Genomic DNA, 12,145 nt, shown 5'->3' on the forward strand with positions numbered 1-12,145 from the left:
CCCGGCGTGTTCCGATTTTTTGTGTTCCCGTGTGTCCCAGCCCCAACAGATTTTGTTTCGTGCTTCTACAGAGTTGGCAGTATGTCCTCAGTACTGCATATGAGTCTGGTGTCACTCTCCTTTGTGTGTTCCCTGTCTCTGACAGCAGCAGGGGGTGTTTCTGTCACTGTTCCACATGAAGGCACCTGAACACAAGACTCTCCGTGGTATTGTCAACAGAATTCTTTGGGGTCAAAACCTGGTTTCTGACAGCCCTAATAAGCTAGTCTTGACCACCCATTTACAATAAGCCTATTGAAGGGGTGAGAACAGAGTAAAGCAAAGAAAGGAGGTTTGGGGACAGGGAAGAGGAGCAAAGAGGTCAGTCTCTCACACACACACACACACACACACACACACACACACACACACACACACCAGCTACCCACCAAGTTGATCTTTAGGATCATGATGTGAGGTTTAGTTTAAGTACATGCAGGAGGACTTTTCCCCTGTTCTGTTCTATAACATTTCCTATATTTCTTTGCTAATAAGCTAGAGATTTCTGGCCATCACTCACCTCTTCTGATACGTTGTCCAACTTTCCCTAGTTCATTCTCTGGAGATTCTATCAGACTGCACCTGCATCCGCTGCCACATCACAGCTGGTGGAGCTCTTCTTCCTGCCCTCTCTGCACTCCTTTGCAATATATTTAGAGGTGTATTGTCTTCCTCTAAAAGTATAAGTCAATTCAGCACCCACCAATCTCTTCCCCAGTTGACTCCAACAAAGATAAAAATCTAAGCTCTCAAGATAACATTAGTGATTTGAGCACTTGAAGCTCCCAAAGCTCTCTATGAAATGTGTGGCCATATTAAAGACTGAGTTTTTGATAACTTGTACTTAAAGGAGTTGGTCAAAGAAATCCTATTTTAAAATAAACATTCACTCGGGCTGGAGAGATGGCTTAGTGGTTAAGAGCACCAGCTGCTCTTCCAGAGGACCTAGGTTCAAATCCCAGCACCCACATGGCAGCTCAAAACTGTGTGTAACTCCAGTTCCAGGGGTTCCTACACCCTCACACAGACATATATTCAGGCAAATACCAATGCACATAAAATAAAAATTAATAAATTATAAAAAACAATAAATAACATTCACTCTAGCCGGGCGGCAGTGGTGCACGCCTTTAATCCTAGCACTCGGGAGGCGGCAGAGACAGGTGGATCTCTGCAAATTTGAGGCTAGCCTGGTCTACAGAGAAACCCTGTTTCGAAAAACCAAAAATAAAAAAATTAATTAATTATTAATAATAATAACATTCACTCACATTGTGTTCATTCAATACACAAGACTCTCCTACAGATGTGGGTGCAGCAGATGTTGAAGGACACAGTGATGTATCAAGCCCACAGTGTAAAAAATCTTAAGAAAGCACCACCTGTGCCAATTAGTGACATATAAGAGAGGAAAAAATTGTGATTAGCCTACTTTGTTGGCACATTGCTTCAATCCCAGCAATCTGGAGCCAGAAGCAGGTAGATGTCTGAGTTCTAGGTCATCCTGGTCTACATAGCCACCTCCAGGCCAGCCAGGGCTACATACTAAGACCTGTCTCAAAAGAAAACTAAAATTATTTGAAGATGTTAAGGAAAATATTCCGCTGGGCCTGGAGTGATGTCTCAGCTATGAAGAGCCCTTGCTGTTCCTGCAGAGGACCAGAGTTGATTTCCCAGCACTGGAGCCTGGCACTTCACAGGTTCCTGAAACTCCAGCTCCAGGGTTTCCCACTTCCTCTTCTAGATCTTAGGAGTTCACACTCCTTGCATACACAGAGAGACACAAAAATACATACAAATAAATCCAAATCTTAAAATTGTTTCTCCTAAACTATGTCTGTGAAACTGTATGTCTCTGCCATTCAAATAAAACAAAACTGTTAAAAAGGAGACACAAAATCCACATGATCTGTAGTGGGAAAGATGAAGGTAAGGACTCGCAGAAATGTTAAGTATCCAAAAAGATCTTCTCACAGCATCATTTCATTTGGGAAAATAGTTCTTTCTCTTTTTATCCTGCTTACATGAAATTAGCTATTAATATCTACACTGAATCAGATGTAGATATATTAGTTCCTAACCTGGTAAGTATGGATTGATATAACTCACAGGAGTACAAACATCATTGAAGTCTACATAATGTCTAAGTGTGTGTAGAGATTTTGACACCAACATGTTTGAGAATTACTGACTTTCTGGGCTCTGGGCTAGGACTTAGGGATGTTGTGACCAGGACAGGGATCAGGGTAAGGTAACTTGTGTTCAGACACTGATCCTAGGATACCAGGCCACAGAACTGGGTCCAAAGCGGGAAAGCAAGGCCCTAGATATTTATTTTCCAAGAGTTCATCTCTCCATGACCCATCCCACCAGATCTACGTCACCACCTTTGGGAATTCTTAGAGAAGCCAGTCAGCCTCCTCCACATCAGAGGTACAAAGTGGGGAGATACCAGTCCTGTCTGAGACACCACCCATCTCCAAGGATGAGGACACCTAGACCCGGCGCCCTCTTGCTCCTGCTGGTGGCCTTGACCCTGACCCAGAACTGTGTAGGTGGGTGTGGGGCCTGGAGGGAAACAGCCTTTTGGGGAGCAGAGTGCAGCTGGGAATCCCCATCTCTGCATCTCCTCCATCGCCTAACCAGGCTGTCCCTGCTCCCCCCAGCTGGAAGACCCTGGCCCCTCTCCCTTCACCACCCCAGCTCTGCTCCCTCCCCAGCCCACCAACCGGCCCTGGGTCCAGACAGAAAAGGTCAGGGTCTCAATGTGAGTCGTCCCCAGGCTCACACTGGCTGCAGCTTTTGGACACCTTGGTTTATGGGCCAGACATCTGGGAGGTCCGATTCATCCATGTCTGCTATGTGGACACCACACAGTTTAAGGGATTCGACAGCAATGAAGCGACAGCGAGGATGCGACCTCGGGCTCCGTGGCTGGAGCGGGAGCCGCCTGAGTATTGGGAGAGGGAGACAGAGGAAGCCTTGCACAAGTCACAGAACGACCGGAAGTTTCTTCAGGTCCTGATGAACTACTACAAACACAGCAAAGATGGTGAGTGATCCCACATCTAAGGTTAGATCACTCCATGCCCTCATGGTCCTGCCCAATTCTCTCCAGGTTCCCCAGGTCCGAGATTAAGCCACGCGCACGGCCTATGACCTGGATAGGGGGTTAGTTTGGGACAAAATCCCAGGAGGGAGGAAGCAGCAGTGACTGGTGGCTGAATGGGGGTGGGGCAGAATATCACACCCTACAGAAGGTGCTTGGCTGCAATGTGGATAATAATGGGAGCTTCCTCGGCGGTCACTACCGGTTCACCTACTATGGCCACGATTACGTCACCTTGAATGAGGACCTGAGCTCTTGGAGTGCAGAAGGCAAGGCAGCTCAACTCATACGGCAAAGCTGGGAGGAGGAAGGTGCGGCCGCGAGCTGGAGGATTTACCTGCAGGGGGAGTGTGTGGAAATGCTTCGCAGATACCTAGACCTTGGGAAGGAGACATTGCTGCGCTCTGGTAAGAGAGGCCGCCGCCGCTTGTCAACTCCTTCTTCTGAGATTAGAACTCCTGTCTCCTGAGGCCTCCTCCTTAGCAGGGAGCAGCTGGAATACTTTACACTGTCTTGCATCAAAGGGGGAAAGAATGCTCCTGAGTTTCCTGACTCAACATGGGAGAATCTCTCCAGAGGATTCACCCTTCTCCCAGGATAGTCCAGTGTGTCAGTTAAGCAGCAGTTCCCTTCCGTATGTGCATTGTGAATCATGGCCTCTCTAAGACCTGTTCACTATCCATGCATAATGGCATTGGATGTCTGACTCCAGGGTTGCTGAGTCTCTCAGACCCTGCTCAGTCAGAACCAGAAGTCTATTTACCTAGAGGGAGATTCAAAATCTCCTGCTCTGTGCTGGCTCATGTTCATTCTGAAATTTCCCAAGGAATACATCATCCAGATCCTGAGTTTAGGCTGCTGTGTGGAGTCTGCTCCCCTCCCTTCCCATCCTTTCCAGGGATTGTCAGTCACATGAGCACTGCTCAATGCCCAGGAGGAATGCAAAATGCCTGAATTTTGTTCCCCTCAGACCCTCCCCAAACATATGTGACCCATCAAGTAAGACCTGGAGGGAATGTCACCCTGAGGTGCTGGGCCTTGGGCTTCTACCCAGCTGAGATCACCCTGACCTGGCAGAGGGATGGGAACAACCACACCCATGATATGGAGCTGGGAGAGACCAGGCCTGCAGGGGATGGAACCTTCCAGAAGTGGTCAGCTGTGGTGGTTCTCTCTGGAGAGGAGCAGAGATACACATGCCATGTGAACCATGAAGGGCTGCCTGAGCCCCTCACTCTGAGATGGGGTAAGGAGTGGGTTTGAGTGAGTACATCGTCAGGGAAAGTGTGAACCCTTTAGAACCAGAGCAGAATCAGGGTTGAGAGCAAGGGTCAGAGTCCTCACTCTTCCTTCCTCTCCCTCATCAGAGCCTTCTCAGACAATCATCTTCCTCATGGCAATTCTTATTGGCTTGGTTTTTGGAGCTTTGGTTATGGGAGCCATGGTGATTTTTCTGATATGGAAGAAATAAAGGTAAGGAAGGGGCAGGGTTTGAGTTCTTATCTCACTAGGGATTTCAAGCCCAAGCTATAAATGTACCCTGCCCCATAAGAGAGGTTGTATCCACACACCTGGGGATGTGGTGGGGCCTCTGTGCTGACTAACTCTATTGTAAAGCATAAAGGAAATAATGGATAGCCTCATCATCCTCTTGATGGAGACCTGATTCTGATTCCCCACAGACAGATGTCACAGAAAAGATCCCTACTGAGAACAAACCTACAGAAGGCCAGTTAGTCTTCTGTATGTACAGTCTTCTATTGTGTTTCCTCTTCCTTCCATGGAGCTGCAGTCACAGTTCTAGAAACTTCCCTGGGGTTTAGACTAGGAATCTCCTCCTGTTCTTGTGACTTTATTGCTTCCCGGTCTCTCAGTGGCTGGTTCTTCCCACAGGTGGGAAAGAGGCGTCTATAATTGGGCTGCCAATAATTAAGTGGAAGGTGGTTCCTGAGACCCTTGTAAGGGTCGACAGATGCCCCCCTGGGGGGGGCGGGGGCTCACACATTTCTATCTTGGCCCCGTTGCTGTGGGCTCTTGACAGGTCTTATTCTATACTGCCCTAGTCAGGGACAATGCTCAGGGATCTGATGCATCTCTCCCAAGAGGATAGGAGTATTCAGAGAACACATTGCTGAGCAGCGGTGACTCCCTATACTGATCTCTTTTTTTTTTCTTCAGTATGGCTGCCTGTTCAGTGTCACAATCTTCACTCAGAATTTGTTCTTATTTTCTTCCGTAGTATGAGACACCTACCTTGTGTGACTTCAAAAGCTCCTGACTTTTCTTTCTGCAACTGGCATCTAACTGTGTCCAAGTGTCTGTCTCCTGTCAGCATGGCATAAGGAAGTGAGTTCAGCCCAGACCTGAGCATGACTCCTCTCCACACTGACATGTGTGCCTTCCCAGTCATCTCTCCTGATCCAGGACGGGCAGGCCTTGGGAAACTCCCATTAGAGACTGAACTTTAGTTTCCAATGAGCTATATATTTATTCTTCTTTCTTGAAAATAAGGACGTGGATATTTTGGTAATTTTGTTTGGTAAACTCTTTCCATTTTTTTGCTCAATGGGTAAACACAATCAGAGCAACTGAGACAGCAGCTCTGCTTTGAGAAGTTGAAATCCATCTTTCGATCTTCTCTGTCCTTTTCTGTGTGCCTCCCTTTCTATTCATGTTTAAATCTGTTAATGCCTCCTCCTAATAAACTTGAACTTTGCTTCATACTGGTAGTTCTTAAATTCTTTTTTCCCCCAAGTTAAGAATCTTATCTTCGCCTGAGTAAAGGTCTCTGAACAAAACTCCTTGGCTGCTACACATGTAGCATGAAGCTGTCTCTACCCTACATCCAACTGCTACTGCCATCGTTCCTGCCGGTGACCAAAGGACTCCCTGAAGCAGTGGCCACTGAGCTGCTCCATTCTGCTCTTTTGCTTTGCATGCTACCCATGTTTCTTCACTTTCACTAGCCAAAGACCAACATAGTTTTTATTTTTATGGGTGTTTTACCTGCATGTATGCCTGTCTGTGCACCACTTGCATGCCCAGTGTCCATGGATGCCAGAAGAGGGCCACAGGTCCCTTGGAACTGGGGTTACAGACAGCTGTGAAATCTAACGAAGCCATTAAGAACCAAACACAGGTCCTCCAGAATAAAACCCAGTGCTCTTAACTGCTGAGGCTTCTGTACAGCCTCAAGACCTACATAGTGTTTAATGACCACTCCTGTGCCAAAGATCCCCTTAGAGCCATCCATACCCCATTCTTGGGTCAGATGGAACAACACATTGATTTCCAGGAAGACATCCACTGGTGCCCTAAGTCATACCTTTTGCCTCAAGAGACCTTCCAAGACTAAATTGAGGTGAACTGACTCTAAAGTGACATCCAGAGAAAACCTTTTTAAGCACAACATTCTGGATTGAAAATATGGTAAGAATTGCTGATTCTTGAGCTGGAGGGATGTCTCAGTGATTAAGAACATTGATGGCTCTTCTAGAGGACTGGGTTCAATTCCCAGCACCCACATGGTAGCTAACAACCATCTGTAACCCCAGTCCTAGGGTGTCCAACAACCTCTTCAGCCCCCTCAGGCACTGAATACATGTGGTGCAAAGACATGCATGCAGGCAAAACACCCATATACATAAAATGAAAAATTGTTCAAAATAATTGCTGATTCTATGCATGACATGCCCCAGTGCCTTAATTCTCTTTCTTAATTTTTAAGAGATTTATTTAATTAACGTTTTTGAGTGTTTTGCTTGCATGTATGTCTGCATATTATGTGAGTGTTTGGTGGCCCCAAAAGGTCAGAAAGAGCATCAGATCTCCATGTGGTTGTTGGGAATCAAACTCAGGTCTTCTGCAGGAGTAACAAGTGCTTTTAACAACTGAGCCATGTTATATTACCTTAGTTCTATTACCAGTAAAGACTCGGGAGTCAGATATTGGGGTGAAAACCTGATAAATCAAAGAAGTGGTGGAGGAGCAACCTGCTGACCTCCATACTTTCCAGACCAAAAAGGGGCTGACAAAAAGCCCATGAATCTCCATGTCCCTCCCTACTCCTTCCTGTGCCTTTTTATCCATATCCTACCTCCTCCATAGTCTTTATGACTAATTCTTAAAAACTAGTAGCTGACTCTGCTCCAATTCAAGGTTAACTTTATTAGTACAGTCTCTGGGTGTCTCATGGTGTGATCAAATATCCCACAACATCTCTCCCCTTTTGTCTAAATAAAAAGGGAAGGTTTTGACTCTAACATAGTAAAACTATATACAATAAGAACAATTATCAGGTAAGAATTACATTCCCAGTGCAAATCTAGAGAAAATACTCCATTATCCTATCTTTGTGGTACACATCTTATATTTTGGATATAGTTCTGCAGCACACAGGCCCATAGCCAAGCAGGAATGATGATGGCAATTCTCCCCCAGCAGCCTAATGTTCTGGTTCAAATCCAGGGTCTTGAGCCTATCAGAAAAACACTCTGAACACTCTGCTACTGGAGCAGATCTCCAGATATATTATATATATTCAATTGTAAGATGCAATACTGGGAGATGAGTGTAATTTCTCTTCCATGGAACAAAGCCTAATAGAAGGTATGGAAAATGGCTTAGTTTCATGTAAATCTCAAATGCTGCTTTCTCTCTAAACCCACTCTAGATTGAAGTCTCACCTGTGTCTTACTTCAAACTACAGAGTGGAAATTACAGTAACTGTAAACATTATGGGAGGTTTATATGCACATATGTGTACATTATTGGCAATCACTTTATTTAAGGTAATATACAGACTTGCACATGAAGCTGGCCACACAGCCAGAAACAGAATCAACACTCCTTCTTCACTTCAAGTCCAAGGTAGAATTCATGAACCCTGTCTAAATAAATATTAATACATTTTTATTTTACTGTGGTATCAAAGATGAGTATCCACAATTATCTGATAACAGCATTAAAATATTCCGCCTACATATTCGGGTAAGGCAAGCTGTTTGTTTCATATTCTTCAACAAGAATAACAGGTTAAGTGTATATGAAAATCAATCAGTCTTCTACTGAAACAGATGAAGAGAAAGACTTGGAAACTTGTGAAGTGCAAAAAGACCCACACTTCAGACTGTTCATTTGGAAAATGAGTATTTCTCGTAAGATTTTATTTTGTCAACACAATGGATTTGTTAGTATTCTAAATCAATGGAATACATTTTAAAAGACTTTAGTTTCTAATATTATTTACACATATAACTCACAAAAACATGTTTTCCTTGGGGAAACTCGTTAAATCCTCAGAGCCCATGGAGATCCTGAGACCAGAAAGTCTGAGAACAGCTGACCAAGACAACTCTTAACCTGGAGTCAGAAAGAACATGAGGAAAGCTCTTGGGGCTGGAAGAGGGGGAGGAAGGATAAAGGCCCAGGTCCGTGTCGTGTTCCCCCCCCACTCCCGGTCAGGATGTCAGGGGGCTAGAAGCCCAGCCCTGGAGATGTCCCCCCTCCTACAAGTTTCACTTCCTGGTCTCCCAAACTGAGTCAGATTCTTCTGCCTAGATACTTATGATGCGATGGTATTTCCCACTCCCATTGGGTGTCCGGTTTCTGCAGAAGCCAGTACGAGGTTCCGGGTTCCAAAAAAAACGCGCAGAGCTCAAATGCTCCCCAGATCTCTATCTCTGGGTGATGGCACCGCGCGCGCTGCTCCTGTTGCTGGCGGCCGCCCTGGCCCCGACCCGGACCCGCGCGGGTGAGTGCGGGGTCGGGAGGGAAACGACTCTGCGGGGAGGGCGGGGGCGGCCCCGGGGAAGCCGCGTCCCCGCGGCGCCCGGCCAGACCCTCCCGCTTCCTGTCCGGACCCCCGCTCCCAGCTCCCCTCTGGGCCGGCACAAAAGCTCCAGATCCTGGCAAAGGTGGAGCCGCCGTCAGCGTCTTGCTTCCTCCAGGCTCACACTCGCTGCGTTATTTCGGCACTGCCATGACCCAGCCCGGACACAGGGAAGCGCGGTTCATCGCCTTCGGGTTCGTGGACGACACGCGCTTTGTGTGGTTTGACAGCGATGCGATGGCCCCTAGAGAGGAGCCGCGGGCGCCGTGGATGGAAGAGAAGCGGCCAGAGTACTGGGAGCGGCAGACTCGGATCGCCAAGGCGAACGCGCAGATTTTCCGTAAGAATCTGAGGACTCTGCTGCGGTACTACAACCAGAGCGAAGCGGGTGAGTGACCCCTGTACGGGCCACTTGGCCCTGTGTGGCTTGGATAGCCCCCAAATAGTGGACCCGGCTCATAAACTCAAGGCTACTGCCGGGTGCATCTCCTCGATCCCACAGAGCTAGAGAAATTCACCCGTCTCTGCGGAAGACTCTCAACCGCTTGTGGGCCTCCATGGGGTGGGTCCAAGAGTAGCGGGCGGGGCCAGGCCTCCGGGCTTACTACTTTTGCCTTCCAGGGTACCACACCATCCAGTCCATGCGTGGCTGCTATATGGGCAGTGATGGGCGCTTCCTCAGCGGGTACTACAGGACAGCGTATGATGGAGCCGACCACATCTCTCTGAACGAGGACCTCCATTCCTGGACTGCGGCAAACAAGGTAGCTCTGATTACCCAGCGCGAATATGAGGCAACGAATGAGGCAGAGCACCACAGGGCCTACCTGAAGGTTACATGCATGGAGTGGCTGCGCAGCCATCTGGAGAAGGGGAAAGAGTTGCTGCAACGTGCAGGTACTGAGTGGCAGCAAACACCTGGGTCCCTGTGTAGATCTCCCTGCTTCGGGTCTAGTCTGGGCGACTCTTCTTGGGTTCTCTCTGGACAATTCAAGAAGCCCTGTCTTGCTCTCCCGGATGGGAGAAGTCAGTTGCTGCAGTAACTGACCAATGAGCAGTTTGCGCCAACCCTCCAGCAGCCTTGGACATTATTTGAAGATTCACTTTGTTTTCTGCCCCATTCCAGTGTCTTTGGAAATTTGGTCACATTTTTCTGAGTCACCCAGCCTCCCCCCAGGTCAGAACCCAATGTCTCTTTCAGAGACTTGGGGCCTCTTACCCTGGGCTGGCTCGAACTGATTCTAGGATTTTCCAAGGTAGAGGGTATCCTAGAAGCCTGAGTTTTATGCCTTCTTTCCCACCGAAGTGTCCTGTCCATTCTCAGGATGGTCACATGAGCCCACTATTTCAGTGAAGGTAATAGTCTCTGAACCTCTGAATTCTCAGATCCCCCAAAGACACATGTGACCCATCATCATAGCCCTGAAGGTGACATCACCCTGAGGTGCTGGGCCCTGGGCTTCTACCCTGCTGACATCACCCTGACCTGGCAGAGAGATGGGAAGGAGCAGACCCAAGACATGGAACTTGTGGAGACCAGGCCTTCTGGGGACGGAACCTTCCAGAAGTGGGCAGCTGTGGTGGTGCCTTCTGGGGAGGAACAGAGATACACATGCCATGTGCACCACGAAGGGCTGCCTGAGCCCCTGACCCTGAGATGGGGTAAGGAGGGGTAGGCTGTCATGGAAAACAGGAACCCTCTGGAGACCCTGAGTAGAGCCAAGGCCCCCACTTTCCTTTCATTTCCAGCTCCACCTCTTCAGCACATAAACCCCATTGTGGTCGTCTCTGCTGGCCTGGTTCTCCTTGGAGCTGTGGTCATTGCTGTGATGTGGAGAAAGTTACCAAGGAGGAACGGTGAGATGATTGGGGTCTGTTTTTTATTGTGAATGTACATGCTATCAGTGTGCTCATGTGTGCCATGGTCTGCGTGTCAACCGACAACTCTGTAGAGTGGAGATCAGATCCAGGTCAACAGGCTTGCACAGGAAGTACCTTTACCCGCCATCTGTGGTCTGTTCTTGAGGGAATCAAAAGCCCAACACCACTTTCCCAGTCCTGTGTGCTAACAGTGTTTTGTAAATCATGTAAAAATAAGAAAGTATCTATTACTAAGGTGACTATGGCCCTAAAGACCTGGCTCCTAGCACCTACAGGTCAGAGATCCCTCTGGAGACACTGACCTACAAGGGCAGTTGGTCCTCTTACACAAATCCCTTCCTCTTAATTTATCCAGCCCTGTGGTCCTGTGGTCTGCATGAGGTTCAAGATACCTCTCCATGTCCCCAGATTTGCTGGTTCCTTTAGGCTGTCATGGCTCTACTGCCTCCATGACCTCTCACAAAACAGGTTTTGTTTTCTACAAGCAGAAATGGCAGCTGTATTCAGGCCACCTATAAGTTTGGAAGGGCTAGCCCTGAGACCCTTACAGTAGACAGGAGCCCTTAATTCCAACCCCCCATCTCCTGTGGGCACTTAAGGCTTCTAAATTCTAAGACACAGAAGAACCTGAACTCAGAGACAAGAGTGGCAGGGGGCAGGACCATGTTGTAGGTTTCTGGGTTTGGAATGCAGGTGGGTGAATATGCAGTGGGCTATTCAGCACCACTACTCAGTGACCTGCATTTTCATGAATTTTCCTCTACAGCATGACACTGGGGAACTGAGCCATACAAAGGTGAACACACATACAACACACTATGTCGTGAAGAACTCCTGACTTCTTTCTGCACTTGGCATCTGACTATGTCCATGTGTGAGCTCCTGTCAGCAAAATGTGAGTCTGTTCAGGCAAAAATGGGATTAGCATTCTCCATCCCTGCCTATTGAGAAGAGCATCTAGATATGAATCTGTTTGAATTCTTACCCCAGGGTTGGTTGATGATTTAGTGTATAGCAAGTTGCTTCAAACTTGGGAGAGGAAATAAAACGAGAACATTCCAGAATCTACCTCTGCTGTATGGGTCTGTTTCAGGTTGGGAGAGAAGACCAAGGATCCAAGGGGCTGTGCCCGGATGGTGCTCAGCCCACTGTAGACTTCATCTGGGTCATCTCTGCTTCTCTAGCTTTCTCCCACCTGAACCTTTGATCACAGGAACCCAGCTATGACCCTGGGCCTTATCCTACGTGTTAGGACTATACACAGTGAAGACTACATGTGACAACAC

At 47.7% G+C, this 12,145-nt stretch overlaps 2 protein-coding genes across 3 annotated transcripts; both read left to right on the top strand.

Moving 5' to 3' along the window:
• The first annotated feature begins 1,962 nt into the window (after positions 1 to 1,962).
• On the top strand, positions 1,963 to 4,619 carry LOC128114201 (H-2 class I histocompatibility antigen, Q10 alpha chain-like). Its single transcript, XM_052744029.1, has 5 exons — positions 1,963 to 1,968; positions 2,539 to 3,091; positions 3,280 to 3,555; positions 4,119 to 4,394; positions 4,516 to 4,619. Exons 1-5 carry the CDS (start codon positions 1,963 to 1,965, stop codon positions 4,617 to 4,619), a joined length of 1,215 nt encoding a protein of 404 aa, XP_052599989.1.
• LOC128114242 (H-2 class I histocompatibility antigen, Q10 alpha chain-like) lies at positions 4,412 to 11,927 on the top strand. 2 transcript variants are annotated; one of them, XM_052744084.1, is made up of 6 exons: positions 4,412 to 8,900; positions 9,097 to 9,366; positions 9,600 to 9,875; positions 10,365 to 10,640; positions 10,728 to 10,835; positions 11,626 to 11,927. In XM_052744084.1, exons 1-6 carry the CDS (start codon positions 8,714 to 8,716, stop codon positions 11,628 to 11,630), a joined length of 1,122 nt encoding a protein of 373 aa, XP_052600044.1. In that variant the 5' UTR covers positions 4,412 to 8,713; the 3' UTR covers positions 11,631 to 11,927. The 2 variants fall into 2 exon arrangements, with proteins under 2 accessions (XP_052600044.1, XP_052600043.1); XM_052744083.1 differs by having other exon boundaries at positions 10,728 to 11,927.
• Positions 11,928 to 12,145: the final 218 nt, after the last annotated feature.

The sequence above is a fragment of the Peromyscus californicus genome, unplaced genomic scaffold, assembly GCF_007827085.1.
Source record: "Peromyscus californicus insignis strain IS unplaced genomic scaffold, ASM782708v3 Scaffold_19__1_contigs__length_69161282, whole genome shotgun sequence".
In the NCBI taxonomy this organism is placed as follows: Eukaryota; Metazoa; Chordata; class Mammalia; order Rodentia; family Cricetidae; genus Peromyscus; species Peromyscus californicus.

Excerpts from the sequence above, each read along its gene's own strand:
- LOC128114201 (XM_052744029.1), top strand. Across the intron at positions 3,556-4,118 it reads GGAGACATTGCTGCGCTCTG|ACCCTCCCCAAACATATGTG; the intron begins GTAAGAGAGGCC and ends TGTTCCCCTCAG. Across the intron at positions 4,395-4,515 it reads GCCCCTCACTCTGAGATGGG|AGCCTTCTCAGACAATCATC; the intron begins GTAAGGAGTGGG and ends CTCCCTCATCAG.
- LOC128114242 (XM_052744083.1), top strand. The coding sequence starts at position 8,714 with ATGATGCGATGGTATTTCCCACTCCCATTGGGTGTCCGGTTTCTGCAG. Across the intron at positions 9,367-9,599 it reads CTACAACCAGAGCGAAGCGG|GGTACCACACCATCCAGTCC; the intron begins GTGAGTGACCCC and ends TTTGCCTTCCAG. Across the intron at positions 10,641-10,727 it reads GCCCCTGACCCTGAGATGGG|CTCCACCTCTTCAGCACATA; the intron begins GTAAGGAGGGGT and ends TTTCATTTCCAG.